General features: G+C 41.8%; 1 protein-coding gene across 2 annotated transcripts; it reads left to right on the top strand.

The window, feature by feature from the left end:
• Positions 1–1,965: 1,965 nt before the first annotated feature.
• LOC124143867 (golgin subfamily A member 4-like) lies at positions 1,966–21,520 on the top strand. Of its 2 annotated transcripts, XM_048384483.1 has the most exons (5): positions 1,966–2,003; positions 13,309–17,953; positions 19,290–19,362; positions 19,901–19,962; positions 20,761–21,520. In XM_048384483.1, the coding sequence occupies exons 2-5, from the start codon at positions 13,350–13,352 to the stop codon at positions 20,855–20,857; spliced, it is 4,836 nt and encodes a 1,611-aa protein (XP_048240440.1). In that variant the 5' UTR covers positions 1,966–2,003; positions 13,309–13,349; the 3' UTR covers positions 20,858–21,520. The 2 variants fall into 2 exon arrangements, with proteins under 2 accessions (XP_048240440.1, XP_046368972.2); XM_046513016.2 differs by lacking the exon at positions 1,966–2,003 and having other exon boundaries at positions 14,648–17,953; positions 20,761–20,839.
• The last annotated feature ends 5,928 nt before the right edge of the window (positions 21,521–27,448 follow it).

Genomic DNA, 27,448 nt, shown 5'->3' with positions numbered 1-27,448 from the left:
ATAAGCGTGTTCGTTATAAACGTTGACATATGTTTACTGTACAAAGGGTAATTCTATTCATTTGTGGCCACTGTTGATTCATTTTCATATTGTACGACTAAGTAAACCATTTTAAAAATATATTCCCCTTTAGAAATGTGCTATATGCAACGGAGTCAGTCATATTCTTATCAATGGAAATCAGTCATATCGCATGTCTGTTACCGAGGAAACCTGCCTGACGTCAGACTGCCATCATTAACTGGTTGGCTGGTCGCTCCGACATTGTGAATACGAAACTGCCAAGATTTATAACAGCTTTGTATTCGATTGATGAAACTCATTTTCATCATTACTGGGTGTAGCCACCATCGTTTCAGGGGATTTATTTATGAATGGGGTCCGCGTTCTGATAATTATGAGTGACACGCAAATAAGTGCCTACTATTTAAAGAGAGCGCCTTTGTACTTCAAGTTTAATCAACCAATCAAATAGATCTCTGTGTCAGTGCACAGGAATTGGGATCATCGATAAAGAAGTCCGAAAGATTCAAAATAGATAATCTTATAACAAAATAAAAAAAATCATTTCGGTTTTTCAAATTTTATGAACGTCATATAAAGTTAAAGGGAACCGCGCCTATAAATTGAACGAAAAAACTTACAGAGCTGAATAAAGTAGGATAAATAGAGTTCTTAAAAAAATATTTCAAACTTTTACTTGAGAATATTAGTTGTATGATAACATTAGTCGAGTTATTGTTTGAAAGCACAATCTCTAGACAATAATGTATGAAAAATACAAAGCAGTGCAACGCTGGTTGAAGGTACTTTCGTTCTACATATTTCTTGTCCCTGTGTACTTTTTAATTATGGTGACTATGCTTGTCGTAAGAGGCGACTAACAGGGTCGGGTGGTCAGGCCGGCTGACTTGGTTGATTAATGTCATCGTATCTCAATTGCATGGATCAATGCTCATGATGTCAATCACTGGATTGTCTGGTCCAGATTCGATTATTTACAGACCGCCGTCATGTAGCTGGAATATTGTGTGAGTGCGGCGTTGAACCACAAACAAACAAATGTTAATTATTTTAAACATCAAACTTCTAGAACAGTTAATCTCAACCTCGTTAATCTAGTCGGTATTATTCCCAGTACAACTGCAAATTAACTAATCAGTAGTACCTCGTGACGACTTTGATACCTGTATATGTCCGGAATGCTCAATTTCCAGATTAACGGGGTGTGGACTATGGCGATGTTGTATCTCCTTGTGATTACCGCTATCCCAATTTCTTACGATCTTCGACATGGAACAGCTTAACACTGTTCTTTCCATAAACCAAATATACTGATATAATAATCTTACATTACTACGTAACTATGGAAACATTTGGACACCAGAGACAGCAGCATGAAAAATAGGTTTTCACATGAAACGCTAACCTTTACAACTGTGTACAACAATTTTCATCAACATTATTAGGAAAAGACAACGTTTGATAACCTTTCCTTTAAGAACGCAACCAGGTTCAACTATCATTTTGCGATTTCTTTGGCAACATTTGTAAACATACCACGACCCCGTGCCTTATCATCTTCAGTAAGTGCAAATAACAAGCGACAAGGCCTGACCCTCGGCATGAGAAGAAAAACAGTCAAACCCTTAACTGCTTAATGCGTCACATCAGCTAAAGTTTTCTACTTCATTTCGAAGTCTTTCATTGGGTTATCAATTTCAGGCTTCACTGGGGACAAATGGGTTTAATCCAGTCGACATTGAACCGAAGATGTCTACGCTGGAATACTATAACCCGTCCATACAGTATTACCATGATAAAACGACATTGGAAAGCCGATAGCCAATTTGTAAGGGCGGAATTGAATTAGTAAGCGGAACGCAATCATGTTAAATTAATGTCTCCGAGAATCTTCTGTGATCTAGGTGGCGGTATATAAAGAAGAGGACTCGAATCCTCTACCGATACTTCAGAGAAGCTTGGATTCGTCTCTCATTCAGGTGAGAAGTGTTTAATACTACTTTTTATTGCCCGCATCGGCAGATATATGTTTGAATGGCCTGATCCACACAACTTGCTTTCTTCGGTGATATAAATGTACTCTTCTTAGATGAGTAATGATGTGTATACAGGTCTATACGTGTTAACGTTTTACATGCCGCATTACATGGTAAAAGTACTGATGTGTGGCGTCAGGCAAAAACGGTTACATTTCTATTGAAAGTGAGTGTCGGGTGTTACCGGCAGGGCAGGGCAGGGCATGCTTACCCTTTTCGTGCACACCATGTGTCATTACTGCTTTTCAGGGATCCATTCATATATTTTTTTACCGCTATTTTGCCTCTTACGCCCAATGGAAAAAATCTGTTTCAGCTGATAATCAAGACTTGTTATTCTCTGGCGTTGATATTTTATATATTTTCTGTTACGATGATCGCAACAATTTCTTACATTATTGTTATTTCGACTTCAAAGGCATCTGCCGTGTTTGATAAAAACAAATTGGTATACGACAAACTGTCATTTGCCTTTTTATGAAATCATTTTTGTCATGTTGTCGAAACATTGTACTTTCAGAATACTATAACAACTTACGTTGGATTTTAATACAGTTGAAAATATGTTTAATGTTGAGATCTTAAAACCCGTTTTTTGTGTTGCAAGGGGCTTCCGTTTGCAATGTGGTTGTATCAATAATAACGTCGGGGCAAACGTGTGTATACTCTTGCTTTATGGTGGCTAAAAAAATGAAACAAACAAGAAATGGTTATTCGATGGTGCTGTGTTTGATACGGGTATGATTGTATGGGTCTGCAGTGTTTTGGCGGCGGTTTACAGCCTAGGAAAGTTTTTATAACGTTCGTAAGTTTTTGGTCACATTCAATTTTCAAGTGTATACTTTTGTTTGCCCGGCATAGGTATCTCGCGATCTTCCTCATCAGTATGTAGAGTAATAATGTTAATACAAAAAGCGAATCAACTCATCATCTTTCATCGGTTATTAATTAGGAGATAAATATACTGTGTTTTCAAAGTTGGGCTAGGTTACCTGTAGATTTTACCAGGCTAAATTAAACGCGCAGCGTAAGGTTTCAAATGCTATGTTTAGTGCGGTTAAATCTTCAGGTAACCAAGCTCTAGATTGAAAAAACACAGTGTGTTTGTCTCCATTCTACCGTGACTAAATAAATCGCGGACTCTTTGGTGTTAGCAAATATTTTGAGTGAAGCGGCTTGGGTTGAGCACAGTGTTTTTAGTGGGTTGTCGATGTGAATTACGGAATCACCGACATCAGCCTTTATACAAAATAGGGCGCTCTGTTTGTTTACACCGTGATAATTCACTCGAACATATGACAGGCATTGAAAGCACGGCAACTTCTTAAGCTAACATGAGGTGGGCACCCCTTAAGAAAACTGAGCAAGCCTTGCAAAGCTTTCGTTCTTTTCCGCACGTCACTATTATGACGTCATATAGCTCAGCTCTTATAGTCGTATCCCGTGAAGATCCGGGGTAGAATAGGTCTTCAGCAACCCATGCTTGCCGTAAAAGGCGACTGTGCTTGTCGTAGGAGGCGACTAACGGGATCGGGTGGTCAGGCTCGCTGACTTGGTTGATGTATGTCATCGTATGCCAATTGCGTGGATCGATGCTCATGATGTCAATCGCTGGATTGTCTGGCCCAGACTCGATTATTTACAGACCGCCGTCATATAGCTGGAATATTGCTGAGTGCGACGTTAAACAACAAATAAAACATATTGTCGTATGTAGAAAAGCCCCAAATTCCAAGATCTCTGTTTTCCATAAAACTTAAAATACATTTTATATGTAGATTTCTATCATGTTTTCTGCATGAAATATATTGCCACACATCCTTTGAATAGTGTAGTAACCGCAACTTTGCACTTTGTAACCTGTAATAATTGTAGATATAAATATTTTAACATGCCTATCGACAATGACTGAAAGTGCTATTGTATGAATGTAAGCTTCCGCGTTAAGGCGGCCATCAAATCGGCAGTTTCAATCAGATGGGGGTAATTGTGATTTGACAACCTCTGATTGACCAATGTATACAAAGGTAGCTGATCACGGTCACGTTTATCTTATTGCGATTTTACCCCGTGAAAATTCCGGGATAGAATGGGTCCCCAGCAAGCTATCAAATGGTTGGGTGGTCAGACCCAGTGATTTGGCTATAATGCGCATGCTCGTGGCGTGGATCGTTGCTCACAATATCAATCACTGGATTGCCTGGTCACGACACGACTATTTACAGGCAGCCGTCACACAGCTGTAGTGAGTGAGTTAAAATTTAACGTTACATCGGCATTATTTCAGCCATATAGCGACTCACACAGTGCAGTGTTAAAAAACACAAGTGATTGCGATTTTCTAGACTGACGATGGACCTTATTGGTTTTATAAATTGTTTGAAACATATAAATGCAACAAATGAAAGTATTCAAATTTTATATTTTTACACAAGTTTTGGTGCGATATCCTATTTTCCTACTAGAAATATGCAATAGTTTTAAAACCAAAGGAAATGTCGGTTTCAAATGTCAGCTTTACAACTGTATGGACATATAAAACAATAAAGTTTTATCTTAAATTGCAGTAATCAATATATTTCAGCCCACATGATCACTGTTGCTTTTGCCTTTAAATATATATAGCCCTATGGCCGGCCCGTAGTAGATATACTGAACAAACAAATAATAGGGATCATGAATGTTTTGGGGGATATTTTAATGAAACTGTGTACTCACTCACTCACGTTTTTTATTCGGTATATAATCAACCATGGTTAAGTATACGAGCACACCATATGTACGTTCGCAGGTAACGTGGTCTGCAGCGCACAGGTCACAAATCAATCAGGCGAAGATAACCAACGGTGTATGAACCTTTAGAAATAGAATTTGGCCACTCTACTCGTCCGAAATCTGCCTTAGATATAGAATATGTAAATACTGACCCTCCTCTGCAATAACCTAAAAATTAATTTTTACCTCTTCAAGGAGGATATTGTAGAGATTTTGTTGTTTTCAATGCCTTTTATGAAAAACGGAAAAAGTGTTCCAAAATAATTATTCTATAAAAAAAAGTATTTTAACGATTTTTGTTGTGTCCCATTAGCCAGTAATAGCTTGAAATTGTTTTTATATTGGATTTTATTTACTGCTTTATTTTTAATGTGCACTTATATGTGCACTTTAATGTGCACTTATATCTTATCTTATCTTATGTATGATCATGGACTTCCCATGGTGATGGGAATGAAATTCGACTGTAAACTGTTCCACTGACCGCGATAATAAGAATAATTATCTCACCTTGCATTAAAATATTCCTTTCTAATTGGACCGCCTCCGTGGTCTAGAGGGAGAGCGTCCGCCCGGAGAGCGGAAGGTCCGGGGTTCGATCCCCGGCCGCGTCATACCAAAAGACGTTAAAAGATGGTACTTGTTGTTACCCTGTCTCGCGCTCGGCATTAATAGGCTAAAACAAGGACTGGTCGGCTTGGAGTCAGTATACTGTGTCTAAGCGGGGTATTCATGTTAAACTGCGGCATGGTATCTCAGTGAGCTAACACTATAAGTCGGCATCAGTCCAAGCAAGAATATGCGCATTTGCTTATAGCTTCACTAAAAATGATGTTATTGGTACAGTCAGGTTTGTACACGGAATATGTCATCAATAACATGAAAAAATGGCGAAAACTGGTTGGTGACCAGTATTCATCGAGCCGGGTCGACAACGCTGTGACTCGAATAGCAGACATCAGAGGATGCCTTCAGCGCATTCCAAGTGTCAAATATTACACTGTGGTTGGGGTTTCCGGTTCGTTTGGGGAATATAGCAATCCCCAGTATTTAAAGATTAGTCGTTTTTTATATGTGTTTTTTTAATAGGTCGTATTTTGATATACTGAAACATATAATTTGGGGATCATGAATATTTTTGTTGGTACTTTTATGACATTTTGTGCTCAGTCTTCACAAACATAAAAAATCCCCTGAAAATATTCATGATCCCTAGTTGTTTTGTTCAGTGTATATTGATATTTCTAAAACACAATGAGAATAAAATAAAGAACTTCCATACCTATTGGGAACACGATTTTGAAGGAAAATCTTAACGAGACATCTCTTGCAATTGCCGTCTGTTACATTAAATTATTCACGCTTTGTATATATGGCTACTATTTAACGCACAAGTAAGTGAGTAACGTTTAAGCCAACCTATTTTATATATTACCGAATTCAATATGCTATGTATAGAAACGTGATGAACTTGTCCATGATGTCAGGCAGTAGCGTTATAGCGTTGTATAATACAAGAGTGTCTCAGTTTGGTTTTAAAGCCAAAACAAACCCACGTAGGATCACTGATATTTGGTGGTACATGTCACAATAATAATAATAATAATAATAATACAACTACTACTACAACTACTATAACTACTACTACTACTACTACTACTACCACTACTACTACTACTACTACTACTACTACTACTACCACTACTACTACTACTACTACTACTACCACTACTACTACTACTACTAACAATAATAATTGATAATAATACAAAAGAAGAAGAACGGTAACACACTAAGTACCAAAAAAACTGAAGCCAATATATACAGAGGAAAACCAAACCACCTATCCTATCATGGCGATCAAGCAAACCCACACAAACCACGAAAGAGAAAGCAAACTAATATCGCCAGAACAACTGAGGGTATACCGTGTAAACCGAACGTCAATTAATACCAACTAAATGTAAAGCATATGACAGAGTATTGCAAGTGTAAAGACGTCCAGAGTATAGCAAAGTCGGGAATTATATCACCAGTAGTTTAAAGAAAACACAGTATGAAACCAAAATTACTTGATAAAAATGATTTTCTATAAACGCGGAAGCAAAATACCGGTGTAAACACGCGAAGTAAAGAACAAGGTACAGCATCGGATGTAAACACGCAAAGTAAAGGACAAATTACACTTACCGGATGTAAACACGCGAAGTCAAGAATGAGGTACAATTAGCGGATGTAAACGCGCGAAGTCAAGAATGAGGTACAATTAGCGGATGTAAACACGCGAAGTCAAGAATGAGGTACAATTAGCGGATGTAAACGCGCGAAGTCAAGAATGAGGTACAATTACCGGATGTAAACACGCGAAGTCAAGAATGAGGTACAATTACCGGATGTAAACACGCGAAGTCAAGAATGAGGTACAATTACAGGATGTAAACGCGCGAAGTCAAGAATGAGGTACAATTACTGGATGTAAACACGCGAAGTCAAGAATGAGGTACAATTACAGGATGTAAACGCGCGAAGTCAAGAATGAGGTACAATTACTGGATGTAAACACGCGAAGTCAAGAATGAGGTACAATTACCGGATGTAAACACGCGAAGTCAAGAATGAGGTACAATTACAGGATGTAAACGCGCGAAGTCAAGAATAAGGTACAATTACCGGATGTAAACACGCGAAGTCAAGAATGAGGTACAATTACAGGATGTAAACGCGCGAAGTCAAGAATGAGGTACAATTACAGGATGTAAACGCGCGAAGTCAAGAATGAGGTACAATTACTGGATGTAAACACGCGAAGTCAAGAATGAGGTACAATTACCGGATGTAAACACGCGAAGTCAAGAATGAGGTACAATTACAGGATGTAAACGCGCGAAGTCAAGAATGAGGTACAATTACTGGATGTAAACACGCGAAGTCAAGAATGAGGTACAATTACCGGATGTAAACACGCGAAGTCAAGAATGAGGTACAATTACCGGATGTAAACACGCGAAGTCAAGAATGAGGTACAATTACAGGATGTAAACGCGCGAAGTCAAGAATGAGGTACAATTACTGGATGTAAACACGCGAAGTCAAGAATGAGGTACAATTACCGGATGTAAACACGCGAAGTCAAGAATGAGGTACAATTACCGGATGTTAACACGCGAAGTCAAGAATGAGGTACAATTACCGGATGTAAACATGCGAAGTCAAGAATGAGGTACAATTACAGGATGTAAACATGCGAAGTCAAGAATGAGGTACAATTACCGGATGTAAACACGCGAAGTCAAGAATGAGGTACAAAGCGAAAAGTGACCGCGAAAACAAGTGCTTGTAGTAAGTGCTAATGCCGGTGAAGTGGGTCGCGTTCATTCTCATTTATACAATGAAGTAATTAAATACTAAAACAACTGCAAAGTTTAAGATAGCGAAGAATGCTAAGACAATCCGAGAAACTGAAATACAAGGTCCACGATGAGACAATTTTCTAAGTAGCCATATCGTTTATACAGATTGTCTAATTGTCCCACAATATCTAACACTAATATTACGAACTAAAGCTAAATACTAATGTTTATCTAAGACTAAGTATCAACCAACTAATAATAAATAACTGCAGTATTAGTCAATATTCATATTATCACATATTAAGCACTTGAAGTTTCTACTATGTGGATTTATTTAAGGAATACACAAGTGGAGGTTGTCTGTCGTACAATAAAACACAACTGGGAGAAAAAACCGCCGCGGCGCAGCCCCGAGTGGTTTATTCGCCCTGCAGTGTTTTATTGTACGACTTACAACGACAACGAGACGTTTATTTCTTATATGAGATGTCATCATTTTGTTCAGCCTTTTAAAGGATGTTAATAAATTGTACAAGCTTCAAAAACATTTACCCGTACTTAAATAATGATGACTCCCCGAATACGGTACAATGTCGGACAAGTCCATTTCACTTACGGGGGGAGGGGGAATTAAGTTTGGTATTCTCACAATTTTCAAGTCAATTATCTGCACCTTTTCTCCCAATGCCGTTCAGCCATTGCGTTCATCTGCGTTGTCCAGCTACATCCATGGGGATCAACTCAATAGGCAAGTCCCCCTAAAAAATAATGTCGTCGTCTTTACGACGTCATCAAGTTGCGAGCGCATGTTCGAATCTCTAGAAATGATGTCACGATAGAACAATGTTTTATCGTGAAATACACCACGCTTCGTTCTTCGTTGTTCTTTGCGATTTATCGCTAGCTATGTTATATAAGACTATATACAACATAACCTAGTGCGCACAAATACTAATAAATAAATATAGCTTGCACGAAAGCATAAACATGCAGTATAACTGTCAAAGATTTCCACAGAATGTTTGAATTAGTAATCTCGTGCAACGCGATGCCTTTAAACCGAGTAGGATATTTTCAAATTGATAGCGATCTACGATAGCGTTACCTATTTTGTTGATTAGCTTCCCATAAAGAAAGCAGATAGATAAGGGTACATACCTGTAAAAGATATAGATAAGATATAGAAACCATTGGTTTGTTGGTTGGTTTGTTGTTTAACGCCGCACGCAGCAATATTCCAGCTATATGACGGCGGTCTGTAAATAATCGAGTCTGGTCCAGACAATCCAGTGATTAATATCATGAGCATGAACCCACGCAATTTGGATTGATGACCGTGATATAGATATCATCAATATTAATTGATGTTCAGTCGAGGGAGTGGCGTGACAAAAAGTGACATATGAAAATGTAAGCGTAAGAGTGAGAGAAGAAGCGTACGTAAAAGGAAAAGGCGATAAGTCGTGGAATATTAAAAAAACTTTACATATATCTGGCGACATATTAAAATATACCTGAGAAGAAACCAGACAGTGCTCCAACTGCTGAAAACACTACTGAACAATATAAATGTCCAACCGCTCTTTCTGGTTGGTTGGTTGGTTTATTGTTTAACGCCGCACTCAGCAATATTCCAGCTATATGACGGCGGTCTGTAAATACTCGAGTCTGGACTAGACACTCCAGTGATTAATATCATGAGCATCGATCCACGCAATTGAGATCGATGACATGCATCAACCAAGTCAGCGAGCCTGACCACCCGATCCCGTTAGTCGCCTTTTACGACAAGCATAGTCACCTTTTACGGCAAGAATGGGTTGCTGAAGACCTATTCTACCCCGGGTCTTCATGGGTCTGTCTGGTACTACTATTGATTCATTCATTGACTTATTGAGTCATGCATACAAAATGGAAAAAAGGACGAATAGCGATCTGCTGTAGTTTGTTAGAATATGGGGTGACTAGAAGAGCAGGTGTGTCTGACAATTAACTGTCAAAGGGCCAGGGATGGCAAAATAAACTGATTCGTTTCGTTTTCCTTGAAAATCTAAAAATATTGTAAACGGTGTGAAAGGCAAGTTACGATGCTGATGAGGTTGTGATGCCAACTGAATATCATGTCTGAACGAACTGAATATCGTGCATGAAATCAGTCAGAAAGATGGGTTGATCACCCAACTCAACATTATGAATGTCACACTTTCATTATGATGCTGGGGCGGTCGGGTAGCCTACTGGTTAAAGCGTTCGCTCGTCACGCCGAAGACCCGGGTTCGATTCCCGACATGGGTACAATGTGTGAAGCCCATTTCTGGTGTCCCCCGCCGTGATATTGCTGGAATATTGCTAAAAGTGGCGTAAAACCAAACTCACTCACTCACTCATTATGATGCTGAAACATTGTGCTTGTCAAACTGCACTGGTGGTTAATCTACAGCCATGAAATCCGCCCTGTGATTAAGACTAAATCCATGGGAGATGCTGACTGTGCCTGAATTTGCTTGTACGACTGGCATGCCTGTTAGCTCCTTGTCAAAGTAGCGATACGAACACAACCCTGACGTGAGCCTGACTCACCAGTACGACAAGAACAGTAGGTGACGGAAAACTAAATTATTTCAGTAATTTCAACGTGAAACTTAATGTTTCATCGATGTAAGATAGGTACACATCGCAAAACGGAACAAAGTTGGACAATAGTTTGCCCTAAGATTTCATTTCCCAAATAATTCAGCGGTACATTTAGATAGTATTGTATGCATGTGATGCAAGGATGAGTCACTTCATCTTAAACGTTTGAATTCAATGCTTGTTGTAAGTCTTTGTTGAAGTAAAACTTATTACATATCAACAATTTTCATCATAGAAGGGCATTGAATATAATCAGATGCGGGTTTAATTATGTTCGAATACAGAAAATGCGTAATGGTCAGTTTGTCATATATGATTGAGAAGTTTTTTGTCTAGAATGTTCAGTACCAGAGACAGAAAACCATGTGCGTGTTAACAGCCCAATGTGTGATCTAGACCGCACTAAACTAACACATTTAAAAAACATTGATGCTTGTTTAGATTGTTTGTTGTGTAACGCCCCACTCAGCAGTATTCCAGCTATGACGGCAGTCTGTAAATAATCGAGTCTGGACCACACAATCCAGTGATTGACATTATGAGCATCGACCTAGGCAATCAGGATACGATGACATGTATCAACCAAGTCAGCGAACCTGACCACCCGATCCCATTGTATATGTATTATGGGCCATGTGGCATTGAAAGCAAAAGTGAACTTGAATATAAACATGACTAATAATATAATAGAACAATGTCACTTATTTTGTGAGACGCTCTTCAGTATAAACGAAGTATATGTGAAGACAATATAATAATCGAATGTCGTTACTAATATTCATGATTTCTATAATATATAAATAAATAATATAAGCGACAAAACTCCTCTCTACCAAAAGCAGAGTCGACTGAACTGTTCTGACCGTATCATTAGCATGTGTTTATGACTCACTATCAAATAGGTGTTCGCGGAAAGGTGAGCATATACTGTTCCACGGGTGGCACCCGTCACAAACACACGCAAAGGCAAGCCAACGGTTCACCCGAAACAAACAAGGGAACATATGACAATTCAATATAGGGCACTGCATCGGAGATAATTTCTGTCAGCGATGTCAAATCTTTAAACGTCCCCTCATGTCTGTCCTTAAAGGTTTTGAAAGTTTTACTGAAACCTTAAATGCTGCTAAGACTCTCTTTGAAATCTTCGTAGAAAGAGCATGCTCGATTGAATATCACCTCAATATGTATGAATCGAAAAACGATATAATTATGCGTGTCGCTTCTTATATTCATTTTAAATTTCATGTTTCGAAAGTTTATTGAACTCAGATAAGTCTTACATTTCTGATATAAGAATTAATTTTGTTCAGTAATGTTGAACAACAATAAACGTAACACAACAAATGTATTGGGTTTTAATATCACCTAGATAATACACCGGTTTAATTCAAACACTAACCATAATCCTTACTACAACCAAGAAAGCACTCTCTTTATATTCATAGAAAGTATTTGAGACAAGTGGAATTAATACCATGTGGATTCTCAAAAACTCAAAGATTTGCTTCACAGAAAAGAACCAAGTTCCATTCTGTCAAAACATTTAATTTTTCAACTTTGTTCACTTCTACCCCACATGACAAACTTAAAGAAAAACTTCATTCTTTGATCCATGGGGCTTTTGTTACAATACGTGGTGACCACAGATAGAGTTACGTATCTATATTCAGAGGTTCAGGACAATTTGTGAAAAATGAAAGCCTAAGTTTAACTTCAGCTTCAGGAATATTGATAATCTGATATCGTTCAATAACAATCAAATAGTCAACTGCCTTCCATTGATTTATGCACCTGAATTACAAAACACTCTCCACAAGAATGTATGACAAGAGGGATGACTTCAACTTTCCAATAGTCAACTTTCCCATCATGTCGAGCAATATTCCAGCAGCTCCAGCCTATGGTGTTTACATTCACAACTTTTGAGATACAATGGAGCATGCTCTTTCTACCAAGATTTCAAAGAGCGTCATAAGACCCTTCTCACACAGAAGTTGTCTGATCAAGGTTACAACATCCAAGGCCTCGGTAAAGCTATCAAACGGTTTATGGTAGACATGTGGAGGACATTTCCCAATTTGTTGCATCAGTGACAAAAATTATATCCGATGCAATTTTTAAAATGTACCGTATGTTCCTTTGTTTTTCAGGTGAACAAATGATTTGCCTTTGCATGCGTTTGTGATGGGTGCCACCGGTGGGGCAGGTTACACTCACCTGTTCGCGAACACCTGATATCGTCACTATTTCATTGTGATTCATAAACATATGCTCATGATATAGTCGGAATCGTTCAATCGACTCTGCTCGTAGCCGATATTTCTTACATTGAAAACAGTAGGTTCATCTCCTCAATATTCACTGCTCCATCGCAGAGTATCTATCCCGCATTAAGGTTAAAATCACGTCCACACATTCATTATGCAATTTAGAAAAAGATATTTTGATGAAATCCTATTTCACATGAAACGTTTTTTTTTTTACAGTTTAAGCAAGCACAACTGAATACATCGCAACAACTCGTATCATGAGAAAAACGACGCCTTTCTTCCTCTTGGTGGCATCCTTCCTGCTGCTGTTGCATGGTAGCCGGGCTGACCATGAGCACAGTCATGTACAGAATGACATTCCTGACCAGCCTCATCTCAAAGAGGAAGTAAAAGAATTCAACAAGCAGGTTGTGAAAACGCCAGAAGATGATAATAACATAGGGCAAACTCCTGTTGGAAAAACAATTATCTCTAAACAAGCATCAAGTGATATCAGAAAGAACAGTTCACCGAAACGACGTGAAACTAAGGTTACCCGCCGACATCTTGCCAGAGATGATACCCGACGCATGGATCGCGGCTCTGTTTCTTCTGAAAGACGTGAAACCAGCGACACACGCCGACAACTTGCCAGAGATGATACCCGACGCATGGATCGCCGCTCTGTTTCTTCAGAAAGACGTGAAACCAGCGACACTCGCCGACAACTTGCCAGAGATGATACCCGACGCATGGATGGCCACTCTGTCTCCCTTGAACGACATGAAACCCGAGATACTCGCCGACAACTTGCCAGAGATGATACCCGACGCATGAATCGCCGCTCTGCTTCTACTGAAAGACGCGCAACCCCCGATACTCGCCGACAACTTGCCAGAGATGATACCCGACGCATGGATCGCCGCTCTGTCTCCCATGAACGACGTGAAACCAGCGATACTCGCCGACAACTTGCCAGAGATGATACCCGACGCATGGATCGCCGCTCTATCTCCCTTGAACGACGTGAAACCAGCGACACACGCCGACAACTTGCCAGAGATGATACCCGACGCATGGATCGCAGCTCTGTCTCCCTTGAACGACGTGAAACCCGTGATACTCGCCGACAACTTGCCAGAGATGATACCCGACGCATGGATCGCCGCTCTGTCTCTCTTGAACGACGTGAAACCAGCGACACTCGCCGACAACTTGCCAGAGATGATACACGACGCATGGATCGCCGCTCTGTCTCCCTTGAACGACGTGAAACCAGCGACACTCGCCGACAACTTGCCAGAGATGATACACGACGCATGGATCGCCGCTCTGTTTCTTCTGAAAAACGTGAAACCCGCGATACTCGCCGACAACTTGCCAGAGATGATACCCGACGCATGGATCGCCGCTCTGTCTCTCTTGAACGACGTGAAACCAGCGATACTCGCCGACAACTTGCCAGAGATGATACCCGTCGCATGGATCGCCGCTCTGTCTCCCTTGAACGACGTGAAACTAGAGATACTCGCCGACAACTTGCCAGAGATGATACCCGTCGCATGGATCGCCGCTCTGTCTCCCTTGAACGACGTGAAACCAGCGATACTCGCCGACAACTTGCCAGAGATGATACCCGACGCATGAATCGCCGCTCTGTCTCCCTTGAACGACGTGAAACCAGCGACACTCGCCGACAACTTGCCAGAGATGATACCCGACGCATGGATCGCCGCTCCGTCTCCCTTGAACGACGTGAAACCAGCGATACTCGCCGACAACTTGCCAGAGATGATACCCGTCGCATGGATCGCCGCTCTGTCTCCCTTGAACGACATGAAACGCGGGATACTCGCCGACAACTTGCCAGAGATGATACCCGACGCATGGATCGCCGCTCTGTCTCCCTTGAACGACGTGAAACGCGGGATACTCGCCGACAACTTGCCAGAGATGATACCCGACGCATGGATCGCCGCTCTGTCTCCCTTGAACGACGTGAAACCAGCGATACTCGCCGACAACTTGCCAGAGATGATACCCGACGCATGGATCGCCGCTCTGTCTCTCTTGAACGACGTGAAACCAGCGATACTCGCCGACAACTTGCCAGAGATGATACCCGTCGCATGGATCGCCGCTCTGTCTCCCTTGAACGACGTGAAACCCGAGATACTCGCCGACAACTTGCCAGAGATGATACCCGACGCATGGATCGCCGCTCTGTCTCCCTTGAACGACGTAAAACCCGAGATACTCGCCGAGAACTTGTCAGAGATGATACCCGACGCATGGATCGCCGCTCTGTCTCCCTTGAACGACGTGAAACCCGCGATACTCGCCGACAACTTGCCAGAGATGATACCCGGCGCATGGATCGCCGCTCTGTCTCCCTTGAACGACGTGAAACACGCGATACTCGCCGACAACTTGCCAGAGATGATACCCGTCGCATGGATCGCCGCTCTGTCTCCCTTGAACGACGTGAAACTCGAGATACTCGCCGACAACTTGCCAGAGAAGATACACGACGCATGGATCGCCGCTCTGTCTCCCTTGAACGACGTGAAACCAGCGATACTCGCCGACAATTTGCCAGAGATGATACCCGTCGCATGGATCGCCGCTCTGTCTCCCTTGAACGACGTGAAACCAGCGATACTCGCCGACAACTTGCCAGAGATGATACCCGACGCATGGATCGCAGCTCTGTCTCCCTTGAACGACGTGAAACTAGAGATACTCGCCGACAACTTGCCAGAGATGATACCCGACGCATGGATCGCCGCTCTGTCTCCCTTGAACGACGTGAAACCAGCGATACTCGCCGACAACTTGCCAGAGATGATACCCGACGCATGGATCGCCGCTCTGTCTCCCTTGAACGACGTGAAACCCGAGATACTCGCCGACATCTTGCCAGAGATGATACCCGACGCATGGATCGCCGCTCTGTCTCCCTTGAACGACATGAAACCCGTGATACTCGCCGACAACTTGCAAGAGATGATACCCGACGCATGGATCGCCGCTCTGTCTCCCTTGAACGACGTGAAACCCGAGTTACTCGCCGACAACTTGCCAGAGATGATACCCGACGCATGGATCGCCGCTCTGTCTCTCTTGAACGACGTGAAACCAGGTATACTCGCCGACAACTTGCCAGAGATGATACCCGACGCATGGATCGCCGCTCTGTCTCCCTTGAACGACGTGAAACCCGAGATACTCGCCGACAACTTGCCAGAGATGATACCCGACGCATGGATCGCCGCTCTGTCTCCCTTGAACGACGTGAAACCCGCGATACTCGCCGACAACTTGCCAGAGATGATACCCGTCGCATGGATCGCCGCTCTGTCTCCCTTGAACGACGTGAAACGCGGGATACTCGCCGACAACTTGCCAGAGATGATACCCGACGCATGGATCGCCGCTCTGTCTCACTTGAACGGCGTGAAACCAGCGATACTCGCCGACAACTTGCCAGAGATGATACCCGACGCATGGATCGCCGCTCTGTCTCCCTTGAACGACGTGAAACCCGAGATACTCGCCGACAACTTGCCAGAGATGATACCCGACGCATGGATCGCCGCTCTGTCTCCCTTGAACGACGTGAAACCAGCGATACTCGCCGACAACTTGCCAGAGATGATACCCGACGCATGGATCGCCGCTCTGTCTCCCTTGAACGACGTGAAACACGCGATACTCGCCGACAACTTGCCAGAGATGATACCCGTCGCATGGATCGCCGCTCTGTCTCCCTTGAACGACGTGAAACCAGCGATACTCGCCGACAACTTGCCAGAGATGATACCCGACGCATGGATCGCGGCTCTGTCTCCCTTGAACGACGTGAAACCAGCGATACTCGCCGACAACTTGCCAGAGATGATACCCGACGCATGGATCGCCGCTCTGTCTCCCTTGAACGACGTGAAACCCGAGATACTCGCCGACAACTTGCCAGAGATGATACCCGTCGCATGGATCGCCGCTCTGTCTCCCTTGAACGACGTGAAACCAGCGATACTCGCCGACAACTTGCCAGAGATGATACCCGACGCATGGATCGCCGCTCTGTCTCCCTTGAACGACGTGAAACGCGGGATACTCGCCGACAACTTGCCAGAGATGATACCCGACGCATGGATCGCCGCTCTGTCTCCCTTGAACGACGTGAAACGCGGGATACTCGCCGACAACTTGCCAGAGATGATACCCGACGCATGGATCGCCGCTCTGTCTCCCTTGAACGACGTGAAACCAGCGATACTCGCCGACAACTTGCCAGAGATGATACACGACGCATGGATCGCCGCTCTGTTTCCCTTGAACGACGTGAAACCCGAGATACTCGCCGACAACTTGCCAGAGATGATACCCGACGCATGGATCGCCGCTCCGTCTCCCTTGAACGACGTGAAACCAGCGATACTCGCCGACAACTTGCCAGAGATGATACCCGACGCATGGATCGCCGCTCTGTCTCCCTTGAACGACGTGAAACCCGAGATACTCGCCGACAACTTGCCAGAGATGATACCCGACGCATGGATCGCCGCTCCGTCTCCCTTGAACGACGTGAAACTAGAGATACTCGCCGACAACTTGCCAGAGATGATACCCGACGCATGGATCGCCGCTCTGTCTCCCTTGAACGACGTGAAACCCGAGATACTCGCCGAACACAATATAGTGGTTTCCAAGGTCATGGATTAGTCCGTGTCTCCGTCCAAAAAGTCATTTCTAGAGCCCGTCTCTCCCATCGGATTTCCACCCTACAGAAAGGTTCGACTGAATCACTATCTCCACTGCAACCCGTCCAGCATCAGCTATTGCATGAACCACTCCATGAACAAATAGACCAACACACGTGAGTAAACTTACTAGTGACAAAAACCTGTCATTTGGGGACGTATGAGAATATGTATGATTACCCTGTGCTAGACAATCCAGTTCATTTACTTCAAAAGACTGATAAGTAAACGACTTCGAATCACCATTGTTTCTTTCTCTTGCTGCGAACTATGAATGTTTTGTATGCTCAAATACAAATACATGGGTAACAGGGGCCCATTTGAAGACCTCATGGAAAACATTTTAATATGAGAAAGTTCGGGAGCAAGTCTATCCTCTCTCTGAGAAAGTCAGGATTTTAAAACCTCTCGATGTAGTATATAATTATACTTCTCAGCCAAAGGAACACGTCTCTTTATAGCTGCTTTCTATTCAATGTGTCTTTTTTGTTAAATACAAGAATTGCCCTTTTTCATGTCTTATGCTTTAAGTAGCGTCCACCCTCGTTCTTCCAGTGCGGGTGTCTTCATTCCAGTATCATTAGAAACCGCCGTCATTTAGCTGGAATATTGCTGAGTGCGGCGTTGAACAACAAACAAAAAAACAAACAAGCATTAGTACCTTCATTACCATTTACCACCAAAGTGACATCACCATCTCTTGGGTGGCTCAGTCGTCTAAGTTGAGTCCCTTGGACACGCCAGAAACCTATGATCATGGGTTCGAATCCCGGTTTGCCCCGTTGTTTTTCTAGCTTTGTCAGCACCATATCTGTGCTCATGGGTTTCACCAAAGTGGTTCACGTCTGAGACCTGTACCACTTTCCTCCCACATTAAGCTGATACGCCGTGATATAACTAGAATATTGTTCTAAGCGGCGTAAAACCCAACTCACTCACTCACTCATAACATAATAGAGATATAACACACTGGATAATCGAATGCACAAAAGGCACAGTATTAGGAGTTTATTCATGTAAACACGCAGCTAGAGATTAGTCACTTTAACATTTCAGTTCGAATTCCCTATTATAATCCTTGGTCTGTGACAATTCCGTCAGGGCCGCCTCCGTGGTCTAGTGGAAAAAGCGTCTGCCCGGAGAGAGGATGGTCAGTTGTTCGACCCCCTGGCCGCGTCATACCAACAAACGTTAAATGACGTCACTCGGCGTCAGTATAGCATGCCTAATTAGGGTACACCGAGGCATGGCATCTCAACATGATAGCACTATAAAACCGGACTAGTACAAGTAGCATCACACACACACACACGCGCACGCACGCACGCACGCACACACACACACACAAATACACATACAAACACACACGCATAAACACACACACACACACACACACATTTCGCTATATGAGTGAAATCCCACCTCAACTCATTCAGTCAATGTATTTTGCAGTTTCAGCGAGACAGACGCCTCTGCAAATGAAAACGGCTACTTTGGACTCCACATCTTAGCGTCCGTCTTTCAGGTACGTTCACAGAATCAAGTCCATCACATCAAAATTAGTCACGTGTATTTGCATACCTACAATTTTGCTACAAAGTTCGTTATTTCTCAAGGGTAAAATGAGTCCGCATTGTATATTGGACTAAGAGGCCTTACAAGAAATACCGTTTTAGGGTTTTAGCTGCCATGAATGCCATGAATGATAACTAAAGGGTATTTACACTGAAAGATGGAACACGGGTCAAACACAATGGATGCCACAAATTAATATAAATCTGCAATCACCATTACTGTAACGCACAATAGGTCGAGTCCCCCTTTTCTGTTGGCCCAAAGTGTGTTGGGTATAACTTGAGCCCAAAAGATGCGGCACAGTACTTTGAAGTACTTGTCCAGCCGTCCGTCTGTGAGTGCGACAAATATCATTCATAGAAAATATTTTAAAGTTTCTTTGATTCGATCCCGAAATACACAAAAAATAAACCGAAACGTGACATACAATTATTACCTTTGCACGATGTTGTGTCCAACAAATAAGGAGTGTAATCATTCTGTTTCAGAAAACCCAGGAGAAAATGCTGTCATCATCATTGTTTAACGTACTGAAAGGAAAGGAGAACATGTGAGTACTATACGGAATGCTTTCGTGTCATGCTTATTATCTATTTTATTTATGCAGAAAAAGGGTTTGGGATGCAAGTGACGAAACATTAAACTATATTTCTACAGGCAAAATTTGACTTAGTACAGATGATCGGGAGATAAGCATACTGTGTTTTCAATGTAGAGCGCGTCGTCAATACTAATTTTGTCTCTGTTTTATTAATTTAAAGTTTTTAACTCATCAGCATCAAGGCCAGTGGTATGTGACGAAATGTAGGAACCAAATCAGCTTTGATTACTTCGTGTTTCGACCCGTGAAGATTCCGGGGTAGAATAGGTCTTCCGCAACCCATGCTTGTCGTAAAAGGCGACTAACGGGATCGGGTGGTCAGGCTCGCTGACTTGGTTGATGCATGTCATCGATCCCAATTGCGTGGATCGATGCTCATGATGTCAATCACTGGATTGTCTGGTCCAGACTCGATTATTTACAGACCGCCGTCATATAGCTGGAATATTGCTGAGTGCGGCGTTAAACAACAAACCAACCAACCAACCAACCAACTTTATGTATCATCATGATTAAGGTAGTTGATCCAAGATACGTACAGCTTTCTAAGGCAGGTATTTTAGAAAATCAGTATTTTATACATGTTTGTCTAAAATGGGCAAGTTAATAAAATAATGCGAATTGGAAGTGATTCTGACACTTTAGCGTTCAAATGTCATAACAATTTGTTTCAAGTTTACCGCAACCTAACATGGACCACTTGTCCGGTGTGAAAACGTCCTTAATTCATCGTCTGTATTATTTCAGGTTGCCAGGCAATGACTCCATAGCACGTGCAGTAATTCTTGGAATGGTTGGTCTCCTAGCAACAGGTTCCGGAAAACGTAATAAAATGGAAGCTTGAGGAATAATCCATTGTGACCAAAAGACTCTTAGCTTCCGTCTTTGTATAGTTCCCATGCAGACGTGCGATGGTTGTGTCTTTGGGCACTGTGTATTTCGACGCATTCACCATCGCATTTGCACCACAAAACCGCAGGCAGAGATGTCCAATTATGCATCCACAGATGTAATGTTGACATAATCGTGTGTTACATCTTCACTACCCTGCAATAGTTCTTACTGCTGATGTCAATAAACGACTTGAGCGTTTCAGAAGAGCGATGTGGCTGTCTTCAGTCAAATGCCGTCGATGTTCAAAACATACAAAAATATTTTTTTACAAGACACGTTCATCAACCTATGTATTTTGTATAAGGGAACATTGATTTTTCAATGAAAATTTCTTTTTGCCACAGTTTGTATGCAATAAGTTTGTTATTGGTCTCACTTGACAAAAGTTGAATTGCCAACCCTTCAAAGACTGGAATAACCATTTTGTGAAGTCTTAACAGATCATTTTCCACTTCAAAAGAGATTACGGTTTTGTAATAATTCACCCCCTCGGTGGATGCCCATGCATTAGGCTGACGTTTATGATACACATACATTACACTGACATTGGCTTATCTTGGAAGTATGAATTGTTGTCTGTATATAGCCCAGCATTTACTTCCCAAACCTTAGTATATATCTGTATATATAACGTAATAAAATGTTGAAATAATGATACCGGATTGTGTTTGCATTTCCTCTTTCAGATTTCGTACAGTAAAATACCCTGCCGGGCAAAAGTGAGTGTACACCCATGTTTGATGGTGGCTAAAAATGAAACAAACAAGAAATAGTTTTTCGATGGTGAAATATTTGATAGGGTGCCATAGATGTGTTTGGGATCTTACGTTTTCAGTGATTCGACGAATGTTTCACCCAAGTAACGTTTTGATAACTTTTGTATTTTTGTTTGTTCAAATCTAATTTTTAAATGTATTCTTTCTTTTTCCCGGCACTTTGTAACCTTTGTAAGTTTAGTTAGGTTTGCCATTGGTGATTTCACCTTGAAATGATGACTGTGGGTGAATGCGTTGACGGTTGATAAATACAAGAGACATAAAAACAATTTCACAATAAGAGGAAATCTCCCCTGCACAACAGGTGGTACCCGTCACAAACACATGCAAAGTCAATTGTTCAACTTAAAAAACATGAGAACATCGCATGTCTGCCGAAAAACATTCTGAAAAGGCCTTGAATGTTCAAACAACTTTTGAGCAAGAGTCGTATGACACTCTTTGAAATCTTCAGAGTATTGCTTGGGACGTATTCCAACGTATTCATGTGCTTCACTGAAAATCAATGTCATCACCATATTGCTTTGTTGACGAGATCTAGAATTGGGTTAGTTTGTTTGTGCGTTATGTGTTTTTGGTTTGAGAAGTTACAATGGCATGAGTAATAGTTGGAATGATGTACACACATTTTAAAAAAAAAAAACTTTATCTTTATCCCACATATGTATAGATACGAAATACTTAAATGATTTTGAAAAAATATATTTAAAACACTCCTAACTGTCAATTATTACACTAAACATGTTTGTGTTATTTGGCAACCACCACACGAGTGAGGCACGGTCTGTCCTAGACTGGTTTTACCTGCCCAAGAGCGCTTGCGCTCCTCGGGCTCGCCTGCAGACAATAGCAGCCGAAGGGTAGGGTTACAGTCTAGCTCTTTCCGGCCAAACATAATTTCGCTGCGCTGAAACGTTGACCCATTTCCGCGTAGCGAGGTATTAGCACTTGTTGACAGTGTGAATAATTGACGTGTCAGACTACAGGAGTAAACATATGAACATTAGAGAGGTATCTATCTGTGAGAAGTATGGTTTATGCTTAACAAAACCGCACTCACAACGTTGTGGGTTTCAATTTTAACAAGTGCAAATTAAAATTTGGTTTACCTCCTGTGTTAAACAATTGCGCTTCATGACAGTAAAGTCATCTTGGTCTACGTTGATGTGACAACTGCGATCGGTCTTGCGGGATAAAATTACTCCCCTTCATTTTCAGTCTATCCTTGGGGGCACGGTGGCCCAGTCGTCTAAGGCGCTGTGCAGAGTTGCGTCCCTTGGGCACGCCAGAAACCTGTTGTTGTGGGTTCGAATCCCGGTTCGCCCCGATTATGTTTCTAGGTTTGTCAGCACCATACCCGTACTCGTGGGGTTTCGATGAAGTGGTAAACGTCTGAGACCTGCATCACTTCGGGCTTTCCTCCCACATTAAGCTGACACGCCGCAACTGGAATATTGTTCAAAGTGGCGTTAAACCCAACTCACTCACTCACTCTTACTTTCAAACAAACCGTGTATCATTGTTGCAGAGTAACAGGAAAACCATGAGTCACATTTCCCCCCAGTAAAGTTTGAATTATTAAAGCGTTTTTTTCGATAAATCCATTGTCTTGGACGCTTCTGTGCTTTTAGTTCTGGCATAACTAGTGTCACATTATGACAAAAGGCAGAACATAGCAGTTCTGTAAATTGTAGATATAGTTTGTGTGGACATCGTCAGTAAATAAATATGACAAGGGGTTAGTTTGGTTTCAGACGGTTTGCAAAGTATTTCAGTTACAACACTTTCTTTATCCCATTAGGGATTCGAACTCACACTGCCAGAGTGAGGTACCTAAACGCCAGCACACAGAATCAGCGATCTTACCCACTCAGACATCGAGGATGCCCAAAGTCCGACAACTGGTAGTCTAGATCACGTTCTTTGTGTACCCCTCTGACAAGTGTAGACTCTGACAGTGTGGGTTCGAATCCCGGATGGGACTCAGCCCAAAAAGTACGAGAAGAAAGTGGTATCCCAAATATCACATTTGTTACAGGTTACAGTCAGACAAAACTGGGGAAACACCATGAATTTTCATGTCGTCCTGGCCTGAATTTGATTGCATTTCTATCAGTTGAAGCTTATTGCCAGACTGGGGGATTAATGACGATTACTGGACGATTACTACACTTGATGTCCATTCAAAATGAAAACAGAAGATATACAGTGAACTGCAATCCGACACTGCTCTGGGCCAGGGGAAAATGTCGGATTAGACAAATGTCGGATTAGATTGAGTTTCATGGCTGAATGCAGCAGTTTATTCAACAATTAGTCTGTAATCCAGTCTATCAGTTAAGGAACCAATAAAGGATCACTGTAGATTAATATTTGTTAAGGGTTAACTGAGCGTTTATTGAAGGTTGTAAACTAAATAGTTGCACTAATCGTCAAGTAAACAGCGTCGCTTTAGAATAGAAAAACAACACGACCACAACTGAGTGTCTATTATACAGAGTGGGACCTGTGAAGATCCGGGGTAGAATAGGTCTTCAGCAACCCATGCTTGCAGTAAAAGGCAACTTTGCATGTCGTAAGAGGCGACTAACGTGATCAGGTGGTCAGGCTCTCTGACTTGGTTGATGTATGTCATCGTATCTCAATTGCTTAAATCGATGCTCGTGATGTCAATCACTGGATTGTCAGGTCCAGACTCGATTATTTATAGACCGCCGTCATATATCTGGAATATTGCTGAGTGCGGCGTTAAACAAACAACCAACCAACCAACAGAGTGGATTTGTTCATCGGACCACAACGGATTTCGGATTGGACAGATGTCGGAGTACTCAGAGTTACTTTACATTGTTTGAAGCTTGTCATATTCTAATTTTTGAAGCCCTGAATTTTACATATACATCCTATGACAAATCACGAAAATTTGATGATATGATACAAACGCACACACACAGACACACACAGACACAGACACACACACACACACAGACACACACACACACATACACACACGCTGTGTCACATATGGCAAGCTAATTATCCTATCGATTGTATAACGTTATACATGTGCATACAAATCCAGTAGATATATATTCTTGTCGTTCGGATATTAGGCAGCATTTTAATTTGTTCACTCACCGTTTCCGAAAAGCTGTTAATAATAAAACAAATTGTCGAGCAGTGCTTATGTCGATGTACGATAATAAGTCAATCTCATTAAAATCAGATCTTAGTTTTCGCTACCGCTAAACAAAGATCTACGTTTCGAAACATATTTTGACGTATTCTCGATTAAAATTTTAAAACTGATAAGAAGAACATTCTGGAATGGCTTTTTGATGGCCTTGATTGTATGGATATAATCATAAAACCCGTAACTGTCGTTCGGAATACCCTCTGTTAAATATTTCGTGGTTGCATGATCAGAAAAACACATTCCGACTGTCACTTTTATGATCTGGTAAGCGACGCTCTGATTGGTTGGATGAAAGGTCGTTCTGACGTGACCCGTAATGGGATGTCCTCAGATCTTTGTTTAGCGATAGCGAGAACAAAGATCTGATTTTAATGAGATTGGATAATAAGTGGTAATATTTGTTTTTGTTTTTTTACGCGTACCAAAATCTCAGACAACGCTCAGCAGTGCCTCTTTTTCAAATCGGTTTAATATTTGCAGTTACATTTCCACCACAAAATCAGACAGGAAAGTGAAAATTTCAAATCTCTGGGTAATTTTATAGTCTGAGGTTGATACAGTGCCGTGAGAGCGCACAAAACTTAGCCTTCACCTTTCAGACGTTATGAAAATGACGTATATATCTGTGCACGTCGGCATGCCGTTATCATATATACTGCGGAACAAGCCGATTAAACTAGGAATGTTTTACAAATTGCAGCGCTACCTGGTGTCTTCATTGTCAACGTGTTTTAGCAGTTTAGTGTCCTTTCGTGAGCACTGACGTTCTTTGGTACACATTGTTCTTTCTTTTCATATGACGTCTTTTCGTAACATTTGACTATTATATTGCTTACTTTTGACCTTTATTTGAACTTTGTATTTTTTAACCGTCGTCTGTTTGTTTTGTATTTTGACCTTTATTAGTAACATTTAATACTTTATTCGTAACATTTGACTATTATTGCGTACTTTTGTCCTTTATTTCAACTTTGTATTTTTTAACCGAATGGCCGCCCATATAATAAATCTCTTTAAAAAATCACTTTCAGCAAGTGTCACACAGTAGACAAAATGCATCCCCCTCAGCTATCTCTGTATGTTGTACACGGGGGCACGGTTGGACCAGTCGTCAAAAGGCGCCGCGATTCGCGTCCCTAGGGCACGCCAGAAACCTATGATTGTGGGTTCGAATCCCGGTTCGCCCCGATTATGTTTCTAGGTTTGTCAGCACCATACCCGTGCTCGTGGGTTTCACCGAAGTGGTAAACGTCTGAACCTGCATCACTTCGGACTTTCCTCCCACATTAAGCTGACACGTCGTGATATAACTGGAATACTGTTAAAAGCGGCGTTAAACCCAACTCACTCACTCACTGTATGTACAATATCTGAACATTTACATGTGGTTACATTGGTTTACTCTAGTTAAAGAAGTGGATTAAAATGTATTATATTTTATGGTGTACCATATGCCGCGTACGCGTGTTATAGTAAAACGTATTTTACACTACTAGTATCTATATACTAACCATTTTCAACACGAAAAACAGTATCAAACATTAACTTTGTTTGAGACAGAATTTTGTTTTCACGACCGCTTCAAGGCATACAATGTCTTCCTTTGAAAGGACAAAACGTTTTGGGGATCCAAAGCATACCCATATTTTCAGAACACCCTTGACATTTTTTGTAAATCCTGTGGACAAGCTATCTTTTCAACATTTTGCGGAATGGTTTATTTTTTTCTACTCAGACTGACTGGCATTTATATGAAGAAACACCTCTGGTATCTAAAAATCATTAATTCACAGAATTCCAGTGTGTCATATCGAATGAAATATTCATAGATGATAGATTTGAATTTGCTGCTTGTTCAACATTCCCATCAGGGCATTCGCGCAGGAGATGTCCGTAAACCTTCTTCATCCCAAACTAGCATTCCGTTCCGCCAATCATTTCAAATGTTTAGGTCAACCCGGTGGTGTGTTGTTCTAGGCCTGATAAGTCACACATGCGGGGGGTACGTGGCCATGTCCTTCAAGGATCCACTGGACGAACGTATAGCACCAGTTATTCGGAACTTTGGCATACGGATGTGCTCCAGCAAATGTATGGAACATGGTTCGTGTCGAAGCTTTGCTTATACCCCTGACAAACTCACTTGTCTTCTTTTAGGAGTGGACCCCTGGATGGATGCTTACCTCGGAGGAACACATATAAGTCCAAGAAACGACTCAGTGGGTTTACATATACAGCAAAACACCGTTAATCCGAATGAAATTTTCCATTTTAAAGACACTCGGGTCAACGAGTCATGAGTATTGAGTAACCTCCCCTGAAGACTTCCCAAAGGTATCGTCCAGTAATGTGGATTAACGGTGTTTTACTTTAGATCATTTACTTTAACTAACTATTACATCATACTCAGTGTTTTTTTGTTTTAAACATACTTTATTGACAATAGTGAAACGGGTTGGTAACATGTTGTCCAACTTAGATTGGTTGTTTTACGCCGCACTCAGCAATATTCAAGCTATATGACGGCGGTCTGTAAATAATGGGGTCTGGACCAGACGATCTTGTGATT

The sequence above is a fragment of the Haliotis rufescens genome, unplaced genomic scaffold (genome assembly GCF_023055435.1).
Source record: "Haliotis rufescens isolate VD_foot unplaced genomic scaffold, xgHalRufe1.0.p SCAF_5, whole genome shotgun sequence".
Lineage (NCBI taxonomy): Eukaryota > Metazoa > Mollusca > Gastropoda > Lepetellida > Haliotidae > Haliotis > Haliotis rufescens.
Note: the sequence above shows the minus strand (reverse complement) of the source record. Positions and strands in the feature narration are given on the sequence as shown.